This window comes from Tachypleus tridentatus, chromosome 13, assembly GCF_004210375.1.
Source record: "Tachypleus tridentatus isolate NWPU-2018 chromosome 13, ASM421037v1, whole genome shotgun sequence".
NCBI lineage: Eukaryota > Metazoa > Arthropoda > Merostomata > Xiphosura > Limulidae > Tachypleus > Tachypleus tridentatus.
This window is the reverse complement of record NC_134837.1, coordinates 149,771,295-149,797,697: the sequence shown is the minus strand read 5'-3', so window position 1 is coordinate 149,797,697 and position 26,403 is coordinate 149,771,295. Positions and strand designations below refer to the sequence as shown.

The 26,403-nt window shown below is 32.2% G+C and overlaps 1 protein-coding gene across 1 annotated transcript; it reads right to left on the bottom strand.

Moving 5' to 3' along the window:
- Positions 1 to 1,761: 1,761 nt before the first annotated feature.
- On the bottom strand, positions 1,762 to 25,606 carry LOC143237540 (ufm1-specific protease 1-like). The gene is made up of 6 exons (XM_076476933.1): positions 25,389 to 25,606; positions 22,100 to 22,192; positions 20,716 to 20,856; positions 9,232 to 9,334; positions 4,872 to 4,948; positions 1,762 to 2,163 (listed from the first exon to the last, which is right to left on the bottom strand). The coding sequence occupies exons 1-6, from the start codon at positions 25,506 to 25,508 to the stop codon at positions 2,023 to 2,025; spliced, it is 675 nt and encodes a 224-aa protein (XP_076333048.1). The 5' UTR covers positions 25,509 to 25,606; the 3' UTR covers positions 1,762 to 2,022.
- Positions 25,607 to 26,403: the final 797 nt, after the last annotated feature.

The window sequence follows — 26,403 nt, the reverse complement described above, 5'->3', positions numbered from 1 at the left end:
TAAAGTTTCTCTACTGTCTCTCAGATGTAAGTCTTCTCTCTTCTGTAACTTCTGCACTGCTTGTCAATAATGCAGGTCAACTTGACAGAACTCATCTGTTAGTGGCATTTCTGTTCTTACACTTGGAGTGGCTGGGTGCCTTTATGGAAAAGCTCCCACCTAATGCACCAATCGTCACCAGCTGTACACCACCAACAGCACCTCATTCCCAAGTTCAGATTTGGTAGCCAACTGCCTCCCTCTACAGGAAAGCTTCACACTTAAGTTGCAAATCTTCTTAATGCCCATTACAAATAACTAACTCATTTCCTTATGGGTCAACTCAAATTAGTTTCTTTCATCAGCCAACAGCATCACAACCCTGATTCTGAGCTGGATAATGGTCCATTTATCTTCACAAAAGAGGTTTCGTGCCATTAAAATGACAATCAGTTGTGTGTTCAACCAATGCCATCCATTTTGCCTGCTAGCAAAACAGCTTGTGATGGTGAAGCTCAGCCACCAATGACACTTTTTCCATTCTTTACATAGATAGCCTCAACCAGAACTGATGTTTGGGTTTTCTTCCATGGTCAACAAAAACCTGTAGAGAACAATACCATTCAGTCTCTGACACCCTAGATCACATGCCACCTTACAAACCTCAATCATTCAGGCTCCATTATTGCTTGAGCTTAAACAACCTCATGGGTACACCAGATGCCCCACACTTCCTGTCATGATCTCACAGTTGCAGAATAGTAGTTTCATGAACCACCACAGTATCAAAAACGTCCAAGATCCAAAAAAGGTCTTCCCATAGATCTAACCACTCTTTCTATAAACCATTCTGTCCTAACACCAGACTCACCCCCACCCCCCAACAGGTTGTACACCCATCTTTCTGTGGAAAAAAATTAATTTTCAAAGTATAATATTCACTGAAGTATTAATGAGTCCAAACTGTCAGAGAATGCATTCCTGTGCAATATATACCCACAGTCACACACCCTCACAGCTTTCCTTTAGAGTATATAGTTAGACTATAGACTAACTAATTATTGCAAATGGAAAAATTTTCATTTCATAGAAAAACTTGGAAACAGTAACTTAATCTATATTTTTTTATGTGTTACACCAAACTTTAATGTAATGGTAGGACTGGCAACTTAGTGCCTGGAGCATAGAAAAAAAGCATAATGACCTGAAGAATTTTTTTTTGTTTCTCACTTTGTAAATTATGAACTTATTTTGTGTCATCCAAAAACGTGTGCTTTTGTGTATTGAAATACTAAAGAAAATTGGATTACCTTCATTCATAAAATATCTGTAAGCAATCCTATTATAGAATTAACTAAACAACCAGTAACCTTTAGGTTAAATGTATCATTACAATCTTGTTTTCAGACTTTTTACTAACAATGCCACAACCAGCATCTGTTTCACCATTCTTTACCATGTGCTATACCTTCAATCAATTGTACAGATCAATATAATTATGGGCCTTCATAGGTAGATAAAGTGCAGTTCCATTTATAAATCTGAAATTTTATAAATGTTTTTTTAAATAAAATACAAGTTTTATATGTTGCACATCATGTTTCAAAAATAATGCAGAGTGGTCACAAGTTTTCTCATAACTCAGGCTAATAGAGGACATATAGGGTAAGAAGTACTGTAACCGTCAGTCTGGTATACTTCCTTCTTTTTAATTTGTGTGCACAGTTTATAGTGCATTGCATCATTTTACCATTATAATGAGAATGAAGACTTATTAAGCTGTTAAAATCACAATCTTTGGTTTCATTTATTTATCTTTTTTAACAAGCTTTACAAAAAGTTTGTGTTATCATATTGTTTCTAATATCTTATTAGTTTATTACTATTCCTGGCTTCATGACTATAAGCATATCAGGTACCAAGTCAATCAGCATTTCTGGTGTCAAGTTAGAAATTATGTGCTATGTTATATTTGTCAGCATACCTGCTATCAATTAAGTCCTATGTATTATACCATCACAGTGTTAAATAATTAAATTTATTTCACTTCATAACTGATTTCAACTGAGGAAAACATAAATTATAAAATGAGCTTTCCATAAATGATGACAGTGGGTACCACTTTACAAATTCCAAAATTTGTAAAGTTTCCTTTGTAGTACTCCTTCCTGAATAATGAGGATCCTACGAATAAAAAAGTTGATAGTATTAACAATTTCCATAAATAAAGACAACAAATATCAGTGTAATTATCTTACAGTTAAAAGTACTGATATGGCAACACTGCAACTGAGAAAAAAGTAACTTTACTACTCCAAACATAACCACAAAACGTTTTTTCATAGTCAACTATCATATCAAAATGACTATTTTTAGCTGAAGTGAGCTTATGGACAAAATATTGCACAATAAAATTAACTTTTAGTATTGAAAACTACAGACTTTCTCATCTAAAATTATTAACATTTTAGCAGTAAAGTAATAAAATTCTATAAACAAATAATTAACTAAGAAGAGCCACATGGAAAAGCTAACCATAAATGGAGGGATTCAAACTTAATTATAATTCTTAGTTTTTCAATAGTAATCACAGGAAATATAAAACATAGCTCTAAAGAAATTAAACTTTATTTATTTCTGCAGTTAAATTTGTCATCCTTTCAAGATCTAAAATTGAAATATAAAACATAGCTCTAAAGAAATTAAACTTTATTTATTTCTGCAGTTAAATTTGTCATCCTTTCAAGATCTAAAATTTTCTATGACTTATAATAATTCTGATGTGATAGGTCTATTTTTAGACCTCTGAAAAACAAATATTCCCTATCTGTCTAAACTAACAAAAAATAGGAAAAAATAACAAGTTTCCTTACAAGCTTGGGTTATTAACTTTTACAAACTAATGCTCCAGTTTTCTTGAAGATAATACAGTTGAACAGTCAATGACTTCAAACTCAATCATTTTTGTGTCATATAATTACAACTGCATAAAAACTTAAAATTACAAAAATGTCTGGTCCTTAATGCAGCCAAAACTTTCTTCCAATTTATAACTCTATGTTACATAATTGTTCACATTGAATAATGAATATATATAGACACACATGCTAAGTTATTATTTTTATCAATATGACAAAACTTATAATTCTATATAAATAAAATATATACATCATACACACAAGATTAAGGAAGTATAAACACATAATCATACAAATTTAATTCACACACATAATATTCATATCTGCATATATAATATTAGTATTTGTTTTGTTATATTAATATCAAACATAGATAAATTACAACTTAATGTATAAAATCTAGATTGAGTTATTACATTCCAAAAATCACATATGGTTGATTTAAATGGAATTTGCTCTCAAACCAGTGTGGGACTTAGAATGCTCATATACTACTGATACAAAAATATTTGGAGAGTATCTGCTATTTGAGTAACAGTATTTTTTGTTGATATATATAAAAGTTCATGTCATCCTTGCAACTTCACTGGATATCATTTGTGCTGTTCATATGATTCACTAAATAAGTATTTATTAATATCATTATTATCAGTGTGTGGTTAAATTATATTTGACTTGTCAAGAAACAATGTACTCATTGGGAGGGTTATTGCCAGAACTAAATGTTTATGGAATAATACTAGCTACTAACTATTACATTATTATTACTGTATTTGACAGACTTAAAGGGATGATAATACACATCTAACTTGTGTAAAAGCCAGTGAGTGTATCACGTCTCCCACTTTATTTCTTGATGTCGGAGAAGTCACAAAAGCCGAAATGCACTTATCCAGATAGAATAGTTGGACTACTGTCTGTCTATCATAATTTTAATGATGGGGGTGTGAAAGGGCAAAGAAAAGGTGGATGATGTGAAACCTTATTAAATACAGTAAATGTTAGTAAAATAAGCCTAAAGTAAAGACAGTGTGTGATCACCTAGCTGGAGCCAACTGCATAAAATTTATCATGAAAGTAAAAATATCAATGCTTTTTGACACTTAATTTTTTTTTCTAAATTAAGATATTTTCTGTTATATTGTGAGCATTTTAAATAAAAATAAGACCTATTTAATCAATGGAGACTCTACATTAAGAAACCAACAAATATTTTTAGAGTTTTGTTATCTATTCATTTCATTTTATACTTTCAGTACACAGACCAACAACAATATTAGGTTATACTTTTGTGGCTAAGCAATATGACATAAAAAAAAAACAACGTTGGAATATAGTGTTACCAAATGCACTGGTTTTGCTATATATTCAGAATTGTTAATCTAACTGATTTGTTATCAATAATTATTCTATGAATATACCACAAATTCATTTCATGAATGACCTTAATTTTGATTGGCTCACAAAGGGACTCACCAATGTTTGAATGCCTTGACTGTGCTTTTCTGACTCTTTATTGGTCAAGCATGACGTCAGTTAACTATGAAATGCGAGGTTAAGGATGAAGAGGGTGGTAGTACTTGCTCAGTCATTTTTACGGGCTATACATTAATTGTTATTAACACTCCTACGAAAAGTGGGGCCAAATAGGCCCCAGAGCAACTTGAAAGGTTATTAATATTAGGCTAATAAATTTGTATTTAAATGAAATTGCTATTTCATTTGATTCATTTCATCAAATGGGGCCTATTAGGCCCCACTTTTCGTAGGAGTGTTAATATTGTACTTTTCACACTTAAACAGAAGATATACATTACTGTTGTTATACAAAAGGGTATTTGGCTCTTAAATCTTGAAGGTTCATGTTGAAATCCTTTGCTAGAGGTTATGTTATCATGACCTAACAGAAAGAAGTACATTTAAAATACATTAGCATTTTCAATATTGTTAAATGTAATAAAAATTTATTCTTACAACAACCAACAAATAGCTTTCCTCTGAGGTAGAACATATTCCCATAATACCTTTAGAAGAGCAATCACGATCACCACCTAAAGATCAGAAATTTTACTTAATTACTAACACATGAAATTATTAATATTTATTAAATTGCTTTGGAAAGTTACCTCTTGAAAACAAACAAATAAGCTAAGAATTATGAAAAACTTATTAAATTCTTGGATGAACTACACAGAATTAGTTAATGGATGAAGTTAATTTTGAAGTAAAGTAGACAGCCTCACTTATACACACAAAGGTAAAATGTTACTTAACATGAGAAAGTTACAACTGTGCCTCATGTGCTAGTTATAGAGTCAAATTTAATGAAACTAAAAATGTTGAAAATATTTTATTTGGATGAAAAATTGCTGTACCATATTACTAAAACAATATACTAATATTGTTTTATACTTTTTCAATAACTAGTACTAATGAAAACATACAATATATTAATATTTTATATAATATATATACTAGTGTTATGTTAATATGGCAACATTGTGTGTGACATGTTAGAACACACCTAAAGAAAATTATGCATAAAAATTATTTAGCAAAATGCATGAATTTTTGTCCCCATCAAGAACCAACTTTCACTACCTACCATTTTAGTAGTAAATGTTAAACCATGTAATTGAACCAAATGGACTTGAAACACAAAATCCCCACATCCTTGAGATCTGTAAAGTTCTCTTACATGCCTCTTTATAGAAGAGCAACTATTAAATATTGTGAAAAGTTTGCAAGAACCGAAAAACAGCAACTATAATAATCTTTTATACTTGCTGAGATTTTCATACAATACTTCAATAGTGAAACTTAGCCTAAAAGCAAATATTCCATATTCATTGTAGATGTGAAAATAAAAATATGCAAACTTAGCTGATATGTATCAATATTAAAATTTAATCAACAAAATACATTTTAATTACCACAAAACCCAGCAATAATTCCAATTTTGTTAATTTGTATTATTTTAATCATCTTTTGTCTTATTTCATACAAAAACAACTTAAATCCAGATATCACAATTAGCAGGCTTTAGAAATTTACAACAGTTTTATTATAAGACTGTTCCCTTTTCACTACATGAATGTGAAAACTAAAAAATACTTATTTTACAAATGTCTTAATTTCCTAAAAACTTTGTTACATCCAAGGCCTAAGATTTTTTTCTCTGACATCAACTTTACATTTTTTGTATTATTCATAGAAATATACATACATACACGGAATGCACAATACAAATATGTTGAGAAACAAACACCTACCAGTTATCTAAGAAATGAAATACTCAGTTATTTGATATTAACAAATTCAGTGCAAGATCTAGAGCAATAGTAAATATGATCAACAATGTTAAAAGTTCAGCTGCTACACTTAACTGTTTTAAAACATGACAAATAATATACATTATTTCCTAAAGTAATTGTATATCAATTTTTTCCAGTTTGATGAGGTAACAAGTCATCCACATTAATATATAGGTAAATATTTATTTATACATAATATACAATGCATGTACTACATTTTTATATTAATATAATATTAGCTAACCCTACAATTACTTCCTTTTTTAGAAAATCTTTTTCATTACTTGTACACAGTGTGTTTTTGTAGTTGTTATAAGTTATACTACTGTGTCCAGTCTCTCTATTTCACTCTCACAAACTTCGAGATTCAGAAAACTTAGAATTACTTCATAATAATAATCATAATATTGCTCAGAACTGGATGATTCTTGTCTAATAAAACTGAAGAGAGATAAACATATGAAATGCTTGACTTTTTACTTTATTAAAGGAAAGAAAAATTATCTCCTTGATATATTTATATGAGTTTGTAATGATAGAGGAAATTAAAATGCATTTTAGATGTAAAAATTTTAAATCACTTGAGTTATAAATTTTGATAAAATATTACTATTTTAGAGTAATTAGTAAAAACTTCAAAAGCAATAAGACACCAACAATAATGCTGTTCACCTTAATTATCTAAGGAGATTTTCTATAGTGGGATTTATGGTCAAAATCATTGCTAATGGCAAGAATATCTAGCTGACAAAACAATACTTTTTAATCATTATAAGTGTAAATGATATACTATGCAAGTTTTGATCAGAAGTTAATATTAAGGTGCACATTTATCTTGTACTTTCTTTGAATACTTCCTAAATGTTTCAAAACATTCTTTGGAATACATACATTTACTCTTAACATATAGGTAAGTATTTATTTATATATAAATATACAATGCATGTACATTTTTATATTAATAATATTCTTCTAAATTAATTGGTTATTTTGAGATTCTGAGTATGTAAAATTTTGACGTAGCACATGGTGACAAAAGTCATTACGTTGAAATTATTTTAACTACCTTTGTTTCTTGCCATTATATTAAGTTGCACCTGTTCTACATACAGAAGACATGACTACAATGCTGTACTTTGTACAAAAAGTAAATATAAATGTCCTTTATTGGTAAGTCAGGTGTTATCTCAAGGTTAACACTCCTTTATGTTTTAATGAGAATGGCCACTCAAATGAGTAGCACTAGTTGCACTGGATAAATCCTATGTTAACTGTGCATAAAACTGACCCTATTCAAAATTATAGCCTGTGCAAACTTTGTATTTGATGCCCCTGTAAAAATGACAACTGCTAATTTCAATTTTATGCCCCTTGTAAGCATGTATCATCCATCCCATGTACATTACAGAACATTGAATTTAAAGAGTCTGGTAGATGATCTTAATCTGACCAATCTAAGAAAATAGAATTAATCCATTATTCAAAGAAAGTATCAAACAGGCAATATTACTGCCCATGTATGGATGTCTGAGATTGTTCATCTAAATGGTATTTTAAATATATCCTCAACAAGTCATCAGAACTTTACAAAACTATACAGTGTTTCCTTTTACAACAATATCTATGTAATGACCAATTCACAAGTTCTGGGAATGTCTGTAAGTATTATAGTAAAATGTTTGGAATTCTTGTTCTTTCTCCTTCTACTTTTTTACTGCATGATAACTCAAAACCCAAAACAACAGAGTCAACAAACTTCACTGAGATGACACAGTTTCAAACAGAGTATCCATTTTTATAACTATTCCGAATGAAAAATAATTAAAATATCATAATTCTAGTGTAAATGATGTTATTATTACCGTTGAAGTTCAAATTTCTATAATAAAGTTGGTTTCTTTAAAAAGCTTAAGTACAGGGTGAAACAGGAATTACTAACCAATAATAATAGACAAACAATAAATATTACAGTTAGAACCTCACTGTATTTAGAACTTTGTTATAAATACTCACACCCTATGTCTATTGAAACACTGCATTACAAAAAACAAATAGTAGAGAAAAACTTTTCCAAAAAGAAGTAAATGTAGGGATGGCTAATATCAAATCTTCAAAAAGAATGCAAACAAGATAATAGGGATGGTATTTGAATCATCCCTATGTAATAGCACAGGCAAGAATTAACATATAGCAATATACATAATTATTCAATCACAACTGAGTTAAGTTATACTATTTTTGTCTGTTTCATCCTACTATGCTGTGGAGCTGTATTATTATCTAGGGATTATTTAAATGTCATCCCTACTATCTTGTTTGCAATGTTTTTGAAAGATTGATATTAGCTAACCCAACAATTACTTCCTTTTTTAGAAAAGCTTTTTCATTACTTGTACACAGTGTGTTTTTGTAGTTGTTATAAGTTATACTATTGTGTCCAGTCTCTCTATTTCATTCTCGCAAACTTCGAGATTCAGAGAACTTAGAATTACTTTATAATAAATATCTTGTAGAACCTTCAATTGTTCAGTAAACCTGCACCATTGTTCTAGCAAGTTAACTCAGTGGTATTTGAATACACAAAAAGTCAGTTGTATAGTTTGTTTTGCTTTTATTTTATATTTGGATAATAAAAGCAGTAAAGTCTAAACAACACATTTGAAGTGGTTTTCCATGATAGTAAAGAATATATATATATATATACACACGCGATCAAAAAGTATGGAAATAGCATTACAAAAACAAACTATTACTTTTGACAGATGAGCCTGTCTTTTTTCCTTGCCTCAAAGGAAAAGTCCACTTGCCTTAGGCACTGAGGTTTTTACAAATGATTTACCATATTGTAAGTGAAACTTGTGAAACACTCAGGGTAATTTTTTTAAAATACACATAACTATTTTTACAAAGTAAAATCACTTTTTAATCAACATTTGCATAGCAATACAATAAACTAAATCATCTAACTGTAAGAGTATGATCTATATACACAAGTTGATTCCAGCAAAGTTTCTTCTTACCCATCATAACAGGAGAACCAAAACAGTCAAAGTGTCTGTGGAATTCATTGACAGTTTCTTTTAATTCTGATCCACTCTTCAGATGGAGGATCTTGCACAAAACCTGAAAATGTGAGAGTAACAATTATCTAAGAACTAAGCATGACAGCTAGTAAGAATGGAAGATATTTCTATGACAGCTTAGATAAAGATGACAAGTAAAGAGCATTCATATGAATATCTGTTATAAAACTGTATTCAAACACCTACAATATACATATTAAAACAGTATGTAAAAGTGGCATCTCTCTTAACATTAAGTGTATTTGAAACCTTTAAATAGTAGTCTACTCATTTATAAATGTCCGTTAATGGTTTTAAAGATTAGGTTATTTGGTTAACTATTAAACTGTTATACTTAGAGGTTAAAAAACTTTCCAGTAAGAGTATTCTTTTTTACACACACATTAAGCATATACACTGCTTATACTTACTTGTATTTTACTTACTGATATTACTGCATACATATTTGTCAGAAAATTTATTTAATATCACACTTTTCAGGGTTAAAACAAAGATTAGAGAATGCCCTTTACACATGTCTATAGACAGTGCTCTAGAGAGAGACATATATATGACTCTGGAAGTGAAAAGGTTGATATCAAATGCAAAACTGGTACAGAAGATTTCTCATAGTAATGAGTTTCTTCTTAATCTTTTCCAGCCCAAAGACAGTCTATTATCATTTTTGACTTTGCACTGATAACAACTTATAGCATTACTGTTACAGAAACACAAACAAAACATGAAGCACAAAAGTCATTCAGTGTTACAGAAACACAGACAAAACATAAACCACAATAGCCATTCAATGTTTCTGTACCTTACTGTAATTTTGAATCTGTTAACTTTATAATAAAATAAAAATCACCATATTACACAGCTATATGCTCCACCATTACACTTATCTGAAAGTCGGGTTTCACACATACTGTTGTTCTACAAAGATTCTGTGGTTTAATTCATCAGTATTTCCTTTTATTTCAATTTTTATAACTATGCACAGTTATGCTGCTTTTTTATTTATTTCATTCAAACAAACATACATACTTCTGAATAGTAACAAATACAAAAACAAGTCTAATGTTATGTGCTATCATATTTTGTTAAAAGTTTGAAATAAAATTTCTATAGCATCAAAAGTTTGAAATTGTAAAGCAGAAAGAATAGCTAATTGAATTTCAGAATTTTTATGGCACCAACTTAAAAAAAAATTACTATTTTCATACTTTTGAACTAGCAACAAACATGTTCAAAGACCACAGAGTTTCAGCTTTGATTGGATATTTATACGTTTTATCTAAGTATTAGAAAGTTCAAATATTTCTCTGTTCAGGCTAAAATATATAAGGTACAAATCATACTGTTACTTATCTTCATATTTTTTGTGAAAAGAGAAAATGTATGAATTAGACAACTGCTAACAGTAAGGCAAAATATGAAAAAAACATCCACCATGAAAAATATGCATTTTTTTATGGCATGAAGTCTTACAGTTGCATCTAGTGACATAAAAAGTTTCCAAATAAATCAAAACAATTTTATCTTTTTATACTTTATAGATATGATATTACTTATGTTTCAAGCACAAAACATCAATTAATGATCAAGTGAGTATGTTATGAAGGATGTATCTTGCAGCATTCACAATTAAACCTACTTTCTATCCAACTTTACAGTATATATTTTTACTGAAGGATATGAAATGTATTCATAAGCTCTTCATCAGCCAGGATATTTTGGAAAACAGGTATCACATGAATAGGTTTCAAACTTGATATCAAACTATAAGAATGGATTTAATATGATATAGTTAGCACAATGTCAAAATAAACGGTTTCCTTTATCTACCAAACACATGCCACTGGTTAACTTGTCCTAGAATACAATTACTAGTAAAATATTATAGGTAAGAGAACAAATAAATAAACCTTATTAGAAGTTATTACATTAGTAGACATTATAAGAAATAACAATCTTACACGTAAATATGTATGTGAAAACTACAAAGTAGTAGTTAATTTTTCTTTTTTAATATACTTTTTACCAAGAGAATAAATTGTTTACTGCACCTAGCTTAACAACAATTTAATCCATTTATCCTTAAATACTTAACATTCATGATTTACAAATTGTTTTTTGACATACTGTTTAATCTTTAGGATTTAACTTCTCCTAACAGTTTCAAAAGAAAATGAACTAAAACAATTACTTATATTTCATGATAATTCTAAGTAAGCATTACAAGTTTGCAATAAAATTATCTTAATATTAAAATCATTACTATCAGAGAATTATTTCATATGTCAGAGAAGCTACATCACTAAAGAAAGGATTGAATAATTACAAATTTACTTCTATAAAATTACATTAGAAGATACAACATATACAAGAACAATTTTGATAAGGAAAAAAATAATAATGCACTTAACTTTATCAAAACCTCATCAGTCAGTAACATAAAATAGACATCTAGATGCAAAAAAGGTTTGGTTGGTTGGTTGATTTAGTGTTTTATGGCACAAAGCACCTAGGCTATCTGCACTAAAAATCCAGTAAAAAGTTAAAACTAAATTTAGTAAAATTAATAAAAGAAAATTAAGGTAAAATAAAACAAAGTTTAAAAAACACATAAATAGCATAAAACCAATGTTTACATCTAGTCTACAATGTCAAGAGAAAAACTACAGTAATTCAAATTGTAAAGGACTTTCTGTAGCATAACTGTAATAATCACAACTTGCCAGGAAGACTAACAAGTACAAAAAAATAACGTCAGTCACCTGAAGTTGGCCTCTCCAGTCCTGGTTCCGAGTTATTTGACGTTATGGCCATTTTCAAAAAGGAAAGTAATAAAAAGGTTTCAAAAGACATGTAGCAAAATTATAATAATAACTCACCAGAATGACTAACAAACAGTTTAAACAGCAGTGTTAGTCATCTGAAGTTGGCCTTTCCAGTCCTGGTGTTTCAAGTTATTTAATGTTATAGCCAGTTTCTAATTTCAAATCAAGCTAGATGAACTATGATTTTTAAAAGGGAGCCACATTAAAAAGGTGTAACATACAAATTAAAAAACTTAAATGTCCTTAAAAAGATAAATGGCCTTTAAAAAACTAAAGGTGGGCAGTGTCACCATCACCAATAACACTGTCTAACATTATGGACAAACCTTGGAACAGAACATATTTAAAATGGTGTTGTTGTTAAGAGCCATAATGATAACAAGAAAGTAAAATGTGGCTTATTGTGATCTGAGTGTTACACAAACTACACACTGGTGCATCAGTTCCAGATAAAAGAAAATGATAAGTTAAAACACTGTGACAAATGCATAGTCTACTTAGAACAACTTCCTCTTTCTGATCCTTACAGATGCAAGATGGCCAAAGTCCAATATAGGGTTTTATTTGGAAAAGCTTGTTTTCTCATTGCTCACTCCAAGTTGACTGTCAACTGGCACAGAGCCAAGCCTTGAATACAGGACCATAGTCCATGTATGGGACAGGTACAGTGGTGATAGTGCCAGAGTAAATAGACTTAACTGCAGTGTAGGCGAGCTCATTCCTGCAGATACCAGCATGGCCCGATACCCAGAAAAACTGGATAGAAGTAGATGTTAAAGAGAAATAAGCCAGTCGGTTTTGAATATTGGTGATAACAGGGTGTGAACATGAAGCGATTCCAGGACCAGTAGAGAACTAAGTGAGTCAGTATAAATAATGTTATTTGAGTACTGCTTAGCTTCTATGTGATCCAGGGCAAGAGAAATGGCATACAGTACAGCAGTGAACACAGAAGCTGTAGAGGGGATTCTGTGTGCAACCACCGAATCACAACAAACCATGGCAGAGCCCACACAGACACCTGATTTTGATCCATCTGTATAAATAGGAATAGAAGGGTTGTTCAAAAAATGTTCAGCAAATAGCAGACAGTATTTCCAATCTGGAGAGTTTACCTTTCACAGATGACTCAAAGATAGGTCACAATTGGGGACTGTAAGAAGCCATGGTGGGATGGGCTGACCAGTGAATACAGCAATGTTATCCAAGGACAAACCAAATTCATCCAACTGCACCAGGATACTAAAGCCAAAAGGAGCTATGGCAGACCGTCTGGTCTGAAAAAGTATGGACCACAGAGGAAGAAAAACGCAACCCCAGGTGGAATGCTTTGGTAAGGAACGAAGTTTCGAAGCGTATAGTAAAGACAGATGCAAACGGTAGAGGTGCAAAGAAGGTTCATGAAATTCTATGTATAAGTTCTGAACTGGAGAAGTGCAGGAAGCCCCAGTGCAGAGCCAAAGTCCTTGATGATGAATAGGGTCCAGCATCTTTAAGACTAACGGTCTGGCAGAGCCATAGACCAGTGATCCATAGTCGAGTTTCGATCAAATAAGAGCACGATATATCTTTAGCATAGAACATCGATCCGCTCCCCAAGTGGTGAAAGAGAGGACATTCAGTGCTCTTGTACATTTGACCCATAGCTGCTTGATGTGGGGTATAAAGGTCAGCTTACAGTCAAAGATAAGCCCCAAGAACTTTGTCTCAGGGACCACAGGCAGCACAACTTCACAGATACAGAGTTCAGGATCAGGGCGAATACTCCATTGGCAGCAAAAGTGCATGCAAATGGTGTTAGAGAGAAAGAGAAGTTAAAGCCATTTGCTGTGGTCCACTTCATTAAAGGATTGAGGGCAGTCTGTTGCTGCTGCTCAATATACCTCATGTTCAACAAGTGACATGAAATGTGAAAGTCATCAACATAGAGCCCATTTGCAACAGTGAGAGGGAGTTGTTTAGTGATGACATTAATTTTTATACTTAAAAGTGTAACACTCAAAACACAGCCTTGAAGGACTCCAAGTTCCTGCAGAAAAAAATAGGAAAGTGTCGAACCCACACAAACTTGGAATCTCCTGTCTATTAAAAAAATTTTTCATAAAAATGGGCAAATGGCCATGTAACCTATAAACATGGATGTCTCGCAAAATGCCATACTTCCATGTTGTATCATTAGCCTTCTCAATGTCAAAGAATATTGATACAAGATGTTGTCATTTCAAAAAGGTTTCTCTGATTGACGTTTCAAGTCAAATCAGGTGGTCCATGGTGAAGCGCTGTCATCAGAACTCACACTGGGTGGGCAAGAGAAGGTTGTTTGATTTAAGGAACCAAACAAGACAAGCATTAACCATCCTCTCTAAGGTCTTACAGAGACAGCTTGTCAAAGCAATTGAATGGTGGTTTGAAGGAATCTTAGGATCCTTCCCAGGCTTACAGAAAGGTAGGACAGTAGCCTGGCACCAGGCATCAGGAAAAACATTCTCCTGCCAGATCTGGTTAAAAACAATCAAAAGAATAACAAGAGAAGCAGGAGATAGATGGTGCAGGTTGGACCTGATGTACTGCCAGACCAATGAAGGGCCAGTTTGAGTTTCACCAGTGTAAGGGGATGATTATAGACATAGAGACAATCAGCACGAAAGGAAAGAGGTGGTTGCTCTACCCGAGTCTTGATGGCTAAGAAGGTGAAAGAAAAAGCAGAAGTGCTAGATACCTGGCTAAAGCTTTCACCTAGAGTATTGGTGATGCTCTGGGTATCAGCTACTTCTTGGCCATCATAGAGCAAGATCAAGAGGGGGACAAAATTATATTGTCTACTGACCTTTCGAATCTTGTCCCATATGACTTTGGAACTGGTAGAAGAAAATATGCTGGTTGTGAAATTAATCCAAGGTTCCTTATGGCTTTCACATCTTACCCATCGAGCATGTGCACAGGCCCGCTGGAAAGCGATGTGGTTCGAGAGTGTGGGATGTCTACGGAAAGTATCCCAGGCTTGTTTTTGAGCCTTTCATGTCGTGTGGCAGGCAGGATTCCACCATGAATAAGGATATAGTGGAAAACTTGTTGAGGTTTTAGGAATACATTGAGCAACTGCTTGTATAATACAGTCAGTTACTTCTGCCCCACAGTCACCTATTGATGGCTTACAGATGATGGCAGAATCAAGTTCTATGAGAGCAGCAAAAGAGGACCAGTTTGCCTGACCCAGCTTCCACCGGGGCACGCGGGTCGGGTGGCATTGACCACAGCCAGTATTTCTCAAAATTATAGAAAAATTATCACTGCCTCATGGATTATAGTCAACCCTCCATGAAAAATGGGAAAATAATGAAGGGGAACAAATTGAGAGATCAATAGCACTAAAGGACTGACTAGGTGCATGGAAATGAGTAGAAGAACCAGTATTGAAAAGAGAAAGGTTTAATCAGAGAGCATACGCTCTACAGAGCGATCCCTCCTATCAGTATTAGCACTACCCCAGAGGGGATGATGTCCATTAAAGTAACCCAGGATGAAAAAGGGAGACGGCAACTGTTCAATGAGAACATCAAGGTCTGATTGATCATAGGTCCCTCCAGATGACAGCTAAAGAAAACAAACAGCAATGGTATGACCCAAGGAAACACAGATGGCTACAGCCTCCAAGGGTGTGTCGAGTGGCAAAGACAAGGTAGGGCAAGAACGAAAAATAAGACGGATGCAATTGATGAGATGAAGGTCCGTTTCACACTCAAAGGCATCATGATCCTTGCCACTGCTACAAACATGTCAAGGAACCACAAATGACGTCTTTGAGTGCCCAAACCGTTGACACTGGAAACATTGAAGATGGTTTGGAATGTATGGCCGTAGTCTGAAATTAAGATAACCTGCCTTCATGGTGGCAGGTGGATGTGATGACGTAAATGTGAAAATGAGGACATTGGTCGGCACCATAATTACATCTTTGTGAGTAAATATATGCCTAATTGCAGAAACTCCTTGGGTGGAGAAACCAGCAAGAATCTCCAACTCTGGGATGTTCTTCAAATCCCTCTCAACAATAACTCCTTGTGATGAATTCAAAGTAACATGAGGTGTAACATCAATAAGTGTATCCCCAATTGTCTTTGAATGCAAGAGGAGTTCACTGCATTGAGATGTGGATGTTTCCACCAATATGTCACCAGATCAAAACTTCTTTACTGACTTTGGAGAGCCAGAAAGTCCCTCTAGTCCCTTCTGAATGAAAAAGGGAGACACTTGCCCAAAAGGTTTGTCTGAAAGTGAATGCAATATAAGAAAATGAGGTACAACAGGTGGTAGAGACAGTGAGAAATGCTGCTCAGAATCTTCAAGATGTCATCGTTTACCTATAGACTGTTTTTTCATTATTTTATTGAGATTTTTAATTGGAGTATCCATAATAAAGAAAGGGAAATTTCGGTACCCACTGACCCCACCCACCATGGAGCCCTACGAGGGGACACACTACAATGTCAAACAAGGACACTGCTGCAACACCACGGTTTCGTGAGCACTATACCCAATCACCAGCATCAGAGACAATGTTCACAACACCTGTTGAGAACATCCAACACTGGTACTTGGTTGACCCTAGCCCAAGTGGACCAGCCAACTGACCCAAGGAGGACCACCCCAAGGCTGCCCGTCTACAGGAATTCAAGGCCAAAGTGGTGTGTTAAGGTTGGACTCCTCAACTACCAAGATCCTCTCCTCCCCTTCACGAGTTGCCACACACAGCAAACACGTGGGTGGACGTTTAGATCCCAGAGGAGATAAACTGAAAGAACAGAACCTTCCCTGGGAGGTCCCCTCACCACATACAGGAAGCCACACTGAGGGGTCAATAAAGAGAATAAGTAATTCACAAGAAACACTGAAGACACACTGTTCAAATCCATTTTATTGGGTTGAGGAATAATTCGTGAGCGTTTTTTCAAGTTAAAAAAATATATTCATAAATGAAACGCTTTTGCAAAATATTTCATGTCGTTTGGTAGATAATTTTTTACTCTAATAGATGGTGTGTTTGATTTTCATATGTCTTTAATTTTTGCTTTCATTTTCAGCTCATTAAATGGAATGTCAAGTGGACAAAATCGAGCATTTTTGACACCATCTGCTTTTCGCATTTAATTTCTGGCAATTTCGTTTAAAACAATGCATACTATATACCTAGGTATTACATGAAATAACGTATCAATAAATGTTTTGGGTGTAATGTGTTCATGCATTGAAGTATTGTATAGTCTTGCATGTAATGCTTGAATGAAATTATTTAAAAACGCTCACGAATTATTCCTCAACCTAATAAATGAAACATTGTGGTGAACATAGTGTAAAACATTTGAAGTTAAAATGTACAAAACCACAGATCTAGAAGTTTCATCAAAGGCAAGGTTACTAAAATATTTACCACTTTAGAAAACTAGACACTTCACACATGGGAAAACAAGAAATTTGGATATTTAATGATCTCAATGTGTCAAAAGACTTACTATGATGTGATATATTTTTAAACATTAGAGTAGAATAAAAGATATTGCCATGGTAAATTACAGTTAGTTAAAATTTTAAATTTGGCTCTTTTAGAAACAATGTCAAGGTAAATAATCCTCTATTTTTCCCTCCTCTTCCATATCAATCTTAAGGTTAAAGTAAGCACATCATGACCATTTATAGTTTTACTTTACTATCAATATATCAATGAACTTAGCATCAGAATATAGTATAATTCATATTTTTATATTATACAAGTTTGAATTTCTTAATTTCCAAAGAAAATATCAACAAAATTCTCAATCTTCATTTACTTATGTCACATGGCATGTCTATCTCTGAATACTCTCATTTAAAGTTAATATCTTCGATAATATGGCTTTCACAAATTATAAATAATTACAAGCAAAAATATAAAATTAAAACATCTAACCTCCTAAACATGCTGATATATCAATAAATTTGTCAAACCCATGAAAAAATACCTTCTCATCTATCCTTCTTTACAAGACAGTTTTATACATATATCATCTCTGAAAGGCTGATAATGGACATTCATTTTTATAATCAATAAAAAGAGCAGATTCTCTTGTGCATAAAGCTTCTTTCAGTTGTTTCTTTTTGGCAAGCAAACAGTTTGCCTGAGACTCTTTATTTGTAATCACTGTTGTTCAGTTTTAAGCAGCTAATAGAATTACTGATCCTATTTATAGCTTACTTTATTGGCTACATAAATTATACCTGTTTTGGTACATTCTATTCTAGTGACTAATATACTTTTGTACTCCAAGATAGATATTTCAAGGCTAAAGTATTTCTTTTTTGGAACCTAAATTTGACAGACTTAATGAGACTTACCAAGAACATCTACTTAAGTACAAAAACTGCCTTGATATTTTGTATGAGTATGAAACTTAGTTTCTATACATTTTTTTAAAAAAAGTAACTAAAATGTAAAAATTAGAAACTTATTTGATTTGGTTACAAAATTTAAAATTTCACAAGCTCAGTCAATGGGTGAGGAAGCCTTAACATACATACATGACTGTGATTGTTTATGTAAGGTACAATAAAAACATCTTAAGGGGTTCCTGCAGTAACCTATGCTTTTCAGACATAGTAAGATTCTAAAGTACAGTAATAAAAGTATATAAAAAATTGTAAATGTCTTTTACAGTCTGCACTCCTTTAAGAGAAATAAAAAGGTATTATTTATTTTACTTCACATTTGGCAACTGTTTTTCAGTGTGCACTGATGATTTTGCTACAGTTAGCATTAGGGTAAGGGTAATACGAAACAATTATAAAGTTTTACCAAAAATCTTTTGTTGTTGATTTAAGAGGTGTTAGAAGTTATGCAAATGAAATATGAAAACTGCAAAATGAAAATAATTATTATATTTTTAACATGAAAATCACTTTTCACTCGGACTGATTTGGTGAAAGTTTCATAAATTCACAGAAACATCTTTAGTAAAAACAAATTATTAACAAATCAAATGTTTTTTTTTTACATAATACTTATAATATCTACTAAACTCTTGCCACATTTGCTGAAAGTGAATTTAATACAATCAGAGTTATAGTGTGTACAGTTTCACGGTCACAAGGTGGATCAAATGACTGAGTCTATATACAAATGGTTAAGAACATAATACATTCTATTAAATCAAACTTATTAATAAAACTGTTTACAACTAAACACACTTTGAATGACAACACTGTATCAGCATTATGACAATTATAACTACAAACGACACTGATAAGTATAATTCTATAAATATGCAGTAGATGTACTGAAGTCTTTCATAGAAAATTGGAACGTCAACCATTTTTACATATTTTTTCTACAAATAACTAATATCAAAGTAACAAGGAAATTTTAAAATTCATATCAACCAGCATATAAACATATTTGTTTTCTTCATCTGTTTTTTGGCACATCTTTGATATGCACTGTTCCGTGGGTTCGTTTTATTTATACAAGGTAACTTTAGAGATAATGAGTTTTATCTGCATCATTTTTTGTCTTGATATACAAATGGAAAATATTAAAACAGAACCTATATCATGCATGTTAATAATCAGACCAGAAATGAATACCACAAAAGTTTCACATTAACACTGTCCTAATGAAATGAAAGAGATTGGTCACAAAATAAGTCTAGAAATGACAAAATACTTTTTCATGATGTTCAATTAAGGTAAACAGTTCAATTATATATACAAGAACTTTGTCTCTCTAAAAAGTTGGTTAATAAAATTTGTACCATGTCATCTGCATTTGTGTTAAACATACAGTTGTGGTAAGTATACAAGTGAGATGAAATCTAGAAATATAAAGTACAATCTAGAAATCCACATAAAGTATAAATATTTTTGCAATTTATTCATATCTTTATATAAAAATTAGAGCTTTTCCCGAATCTGATACAAATTATTAATCTAAAATTATAACTACCAATCTGTTTATATGAATTGTAAGTACTCTGTGTGTGTGTGCGTGTTTCATATATATAGATATGCACGTTGTTATGGGGAACTTTCATAAGCTGAGAATTTGCATATTCTTTTATTATTATCAATAACAACAAATATCACTGAAGAATATAGAAAATGTGCAATTTTATGAAACAATTTTGCACATTTTATGTAATTACTGTTGGATAATGTGCATGTTAACTGGTTAACTTACAAAATTTCATTATTCAACAGGAAATGCACACATTCTCCAAACACTGGATAATGGGCATATTGACCAGAAAATAAATACATTTATTAAGTATATACATTCATTGTAACTGTGCAATATATACATTTATTTTTTCTTGGTTCACACATTGTATAATCTAGTATATGCATTGTTTAGAAACAACCAGATGATGTAAGAAATCTAAAAAAAATAAACATTGGTTTAGCTAGTACAATGCACTTACAAGTATTCCCCAACATAACCATACTTGTATTTAACATCACTAAAACATTAATTTTAAAACAAGTCTATATACACCGTTTATAAAAATATGTAAATAATTTTTTTTAGATTTATTCACATAAATGGTATAATAACCACATCTTACAGACTTACATTATAGAAGAAGTCAATACACATGGCTACTTCTACACTTCCAATCCACTCTCTTGACCCTACAAAAGAATCTGGTTTATCTCCCATTGTCCTCAAGGCTTTCTGGATCTCTTGAATAGTTGGTACTGGTCCAGTTTTTCTCTCATCAGTACAAAAAAATAGCAACACTCTCATTAAAAGGCATTTTCAAAAATCAAAATCTACATCCACATGAGAACAAATAGTTTACTTAATCAGCAAGTAAAAAAATAAACACTCAGATCTGAGGTTTCAAAATAGTAGTTTTTTATTGTTATTGGTTCTGTAAGCATTACCTTGTACGTTTTAATCTACCAGTGACCGAATGGATTTGCTACTCAGCATGTGAATATCACTTGTCCAGTGTTTATGAATTTTCTTGTGTAACTCATCTTCATGCATTAAACAGTTCCCAGGATTAGTCAGTAAGTCATTATTACGCTAGTCGAGGCTACTGTCTTGTTTTGTTCCTATTTTTTTTACTCCCATTTAGTCTACTCTAATATAATCATATACCAAAATAAATTTATATTATTTCTGTAAACCTGGTATGCCACTCCACTGTAATTGAAAAAATGTTAAAGTGGTATTATAATTTCTTGGTACTGAGTTAGATTTTTTATGTGATATCTTTGTAGTGAATGTACATAAAAAATATTGATGCATGAATGTTTTAAAAATTTATTACACTGTATTGTAAACAGTATAAATACAAAAATGCTTTGTTTCTAAAATTGCACCAAAGTAATTTTTTTTATCTAAACCTTATTCAATATTTGAGAGCCTAATGATTGTACATTTTTCATATTTTTCCCCCCCATTTTGTCTACTCCTGTTTAGTCTGCTGTCAATGGGAGTGGATGAACTGGGATGTTATCATTGTCTCCAAGACCTAGTTGGACATTTTAAGGAACAAGAGTATCACTCAACATGTTTGACAGCTAAAAATATTCTGTAGATACATAAAAAACAAATGTTTTATAAATGAATAATCTCTACAGACACTTAAGTTTAGTTTCAAAATTTAAGATGCATTTTCTGATACTTTCACATACAACCAAAAGTAAGTCTCTTATAACCATCTAGACAACAAGTACTATTTTCAGTTAATAAAGTCATTACTTAAAGTATCATATCTTAGTAACAATAAACATTTATAAACAATCTAAAGTTGCTTTTTGTAAACTAACATGTCACTTGAAACAAAAGCTTAAATTTCTGATAAAACTTGCTATTATATGATAACTTCAAAACATAGCAGCATCTCACTAATAAACAGAACATAAAAACAATTGCATTATTTTTATAATATTGCATACAAATCTTTAAAAGCTAAACTAGAACCACAAAGATTTCTGCTCCTTACCTCAGGATATTCCTTAAATGAAGCATTGATGTTTAGTTCATAATGAACCCAAGAACATATAGTCTGGAGTGTCCTGTACCCACAACCCCAGCCCTAAAAGTGGTAAAAATGACATAAAGCTTATCACCAAATCTATATAAAATTAATATGTGCTTTTCTTTTATAAGTCACCTGAAATATTTTTTAAAACCAATAAATAACTGATATCTACTTGTACTAGTCTCTAAGTCAACATTTATATTACTGCATAAGTTGAACAGTAAGTGGGCAATTTTAAAATTATAGTGCAATTCTTTCATTTTAGCATCATATTCAGAACTTGTAACTCAAATTTAGGAAATCTCTAATACTTATAGTTCCTGCATGCTTTCCAGTTACATACTGGAGTGCTGCTGCCATTCTTTTGCATGAAGTGTTCTTAATCAGCTGAAACTTTGCTAAGTTTGACATGTATTTCAATTCTAGGAACAATGACTGGATTCATACTATTACTATTGTTGGGCAAAGCACATCAGCCTGTACTTTTATTGGCTTGATAGTGGTATGGCACTTGCAAATTGGTTTGATGACAACTAATCACAATGTGAGCTATAAACATGTGACCATAAACTATCGCATTTCATTTTCACTGATAAAAGTATAAAATGTTCCTGCAGAATATGCCTATATGTCTTTTATAATCCCCCCCCCAAAGCTCTGTCATTACTTTCAATACTGTTTAAATGTAACTCACTGCAGCAAGTGCAAAAAATTAGACATTTTAGTTAGTTTAAACCTGAACACTTATTGGAATTTGCTAACCAAATAACTGTCAAATTCATTAATCAGTTATATTTAACTATTTATTTTTATTAACACTTCAACAGTTGGAATAATTAAAACCAGTAACAATTAGATACACTAATTCTGATTACTTATTTATGTGATTCATAACTCTAACCAATTAAGTTGGACAACACTGAATTAATGTAAAATAGTGAGAAACCATAATAGCAGTATTTTGATTACTTGTATAGTTTAAATAATCAGAATCCCAGATCACGATTACGTATCATTTTCATGACATTGATTTAATTAACTTTAATCTATTATTTTCTGCAACACTAATCAACATACTCAATGCTTATGAGTAATCAATTCCTGTAGTTAATAGCCCAACTCTAATATAGTTATGCAAGATAGTTGATGGTAATGGATAATCAAAAAGGAGACAAAATAGAAAATTCCCTGTGAAAATAAGGGGTAGTAAAAAGTAAAGATAATAGAATAATAAATGGGTATCAAAATTAAGATTCATGAAAAATATCTAAATTTATCAAATTCCTTCCAAAATCCATTAATTTAATATAACAGCAGCATTAAGTAAAGATTATGTAAAAAAAAGAGGCTTTCTTCATAGTTTTTGTTTTCAAAACTCACAGCTGTAAAGCTTGTCAAAAAAACAGTTTCATTTACTTGTTTATTGGCTACAAGCAACACGAGTTACTCATGCCAATTATACAAATATACTCTCATACTCTTTCTTGTTCTGTTTACCCTTTTAGTGACAATCAGCCTAGAACTGTTTAGTATACCATATTAGAATATCAGAGCATACAATGAGAAAAAGCTCCTAAAGTTAGTGTATTCCTTTATTTCTCTCTCTCTCTCTCTCTGATGTTCCTTCCATCACTATTATCAATAAAAAAGGAAATTTTGTCCTGTGCAAACGCATGTTTGTAGCCAAATTAATAAAGGGCTTTCAGTCACATTTTCTGAAGCTGACACTTGTTAAAGGATAACAAAAACAACAAAAAGAACTACTTAAATGATGGCATACACAGACATACACACTTATTGATAAGAGATACATCCAGAGTTATACACAATGTTAAGTTTTTACTTTGTACTGTGAATGGTCAAGTAACCGTTCAGTGGTTCATTGATTCAGAAATATAAAAATTTATAAAATAAATTACATGCTCCCTAAAGCATTTCACATATTTTTACGAACTACAATGATACAAGTTCTTTGTGAACCATGTCAGATACATTTTACAAATAGTAGATATTTCTGTTCAGTATCCACACAAAATCCATTCCACTGTACTCATTTCAATTAACAATTTTAATATACAGGCTTATTAGAACTAGAAAAATGCCAGTAACTCTTAAAGAAAAAAAAAGAATGTAGAAAAAAAATTATAATAGTAGGAGACAGGTGAGGCAAATACCAAGAAAAATATGTTCACAAATGATGACTGAAGACAGTCTAAATCTTCAGAACTGACAGTACTGAACTTTTTGTTGAAATTCATAAAGTTGATGGCTTTCTTGTAATCAAGAATGGCACTAATAATCACTCTACTAGAAAGACATCCATTAAGAACAATGTCTTCTTCAAACATAAAATTCAAACTGAGTAAGATGTCTCAATGAATCCTTTATTTGGCTAAATAAACTAGACACATGCATGTGTATATTTTAAAATGAGATAAATGTAATATTTTCACTAAACAATATTTTAAGTTTTTCATAGTATCATAGACAAAAATAATGTTGCTGTTCTTATATTCACTTTAAAGTTATTTAATGCAGAGCTGTACTTTAAAAACTATGTTAGTTATTTTTTCATATTACTTTTGAGGCTATAACTTCTATTGAAACAAATAAGGAAGTTGTCTCTTCTTAACTATTGCTGACCACAGCAATAGATTGTTTTGTGCAAAGCTACACAAGGGCTTTCTGAGCTAGCCATCCCTAATTTAGCAGTATAAGACAAGAGGGAAGGCAGCTAGTCATCACTACCCACTGCCAACTCTTGGGCTACTCTTTTACCAACGAATAGTGGAATTGACCACCACATTATAACACCCTCATGGCTGAAAGGCCAGCATGTTTGATGTGACAGGGATTCGAACCTGCAATCCTCGGATTATGAGTCGAGCACCTTACCACATGACCATGCTGGAACCCACTGGAGGGAATTAAACCCCTGATTTTAATGTTGTAAATCCAAAGACTTACTGTTGTCTCAGTGGGGAATACATAAATTGAATAAAAAAAGAAACCAAAAACGTTGTAAGCGTCAAATCAAGTATTCTTGTGTTTGCTATAGACTTAAGCCCTTAAACAATAAGTTACAAAACTGCCAAGTTTTTTTTTTTTTCAAGAAAAAGATGTTTCAAGTAATCATCCTTCCTCAGATCGTAGACCTTAGAAGTTAAAGCCAATATTTACTTCTAGTTCTATAAAGGTGGGTAACACAGTACTCCTCCTGATATTACCAAAAACATCATTAGTAACTTACCCTGTCGTCTACACCATCACAAGTATAATGGTAGTAATTATATATTCCTCTAACCAAAGAAGTTTTCTCTGACAAATCAGGCAAATTTAGACATACATGCACATTCTCAATCAACTCCATTCAGAAAGAAAAATCAACTGGCTTAAAAATTAACCACGCCAAACGGCCAAAGGTAAATAACCTACGTCACCACACTGCAAAAATAGCCTTCTTGAGCGAAATTTAGCTGAAACAGAAAATCGCCAAGAAATACTTTTAAAAATGTTACTGTTAGTTACACATTTGTCGTTTAAATAATTATTTATATTGTTCAAGAGTGATTTCTGTAAATTAAAAAATGCTAATATAAGATATATTTATTTTATCACAAAAAACAAGCACCTATACACGGTGTTTGGCCAAATCCCCCTACTTTTTGTGATGTAAAAAAATATGCTTATATAGTTACAGCGTAACTACTTACGATACTTAACGTTTTCTATGTACCTGACATTCTTCTGATCTAATATTGGCCTGTCATGGCTAGGTGGTTAAGGCACTCAAATCGTAACCTGAGGGTCATGGGTTCGAATCTCCGTCGCACCAAATATGCCCCAACTTTTAGCCGTGAGAGCGTTATAATGTAACGGTCAATCCCACTATGCGTTGGTAAAAGTGTAGTCCAAAAGTTGGCGGTGGGTGATGATGACTAGCTGTCTTTCCTCTTATCTTACACTGCTATATTAGGGACGGCTAGTGCAGATAGCCCTCGTGTAGTTTTGCGCGAAATTCAAGACAAACCAAACTGATCTAACATTAGGATTTGAGGGTTTGTTTTGGAATTTCGCACAAAGCTACTCGAGGGCTATCTGTGCTAGCCGTCCCTAATTTAGCAGTGTAAGACTAGAGAGAAGGCAGCTAGTCATCACCACCCACCGCCAACTCTTAGGCTACTCTTTTACCAACGAATAGTGGGATTGACCGTCACATTATAACGCCCCCACGGCTGAAAGGGCGAGCATGTTTGGCGCGACCG

What these genes read in the sequence shown, in the direction of transcription:
- LOC143237540 (XM_076476933.1), bottom strand. Translation starts at nt 25,508, where the DNA reads ATGGAGTTGATTGAGAATGTGCATGTATGTCTAAATTTGCCTGATTTG. An exon ending in GTGATGGTGTAGACGACAGG is followed by an intron (nt 22,193 to 25,388) that starts GTAAGTTACTAA and finishes TACCACTTTTAG; the next exon opens with GGCTGGGGTTGTGGGTACAG. An exon ending in GTATTGACTTCTTCTATAAT is followed by an intron (nt 9,335 to 20,715) that starts GTAAGTCTGTAA and finishes TCACATTTTCAG; the next exon opens with GTTTTGTGCAAGATCCTCCA.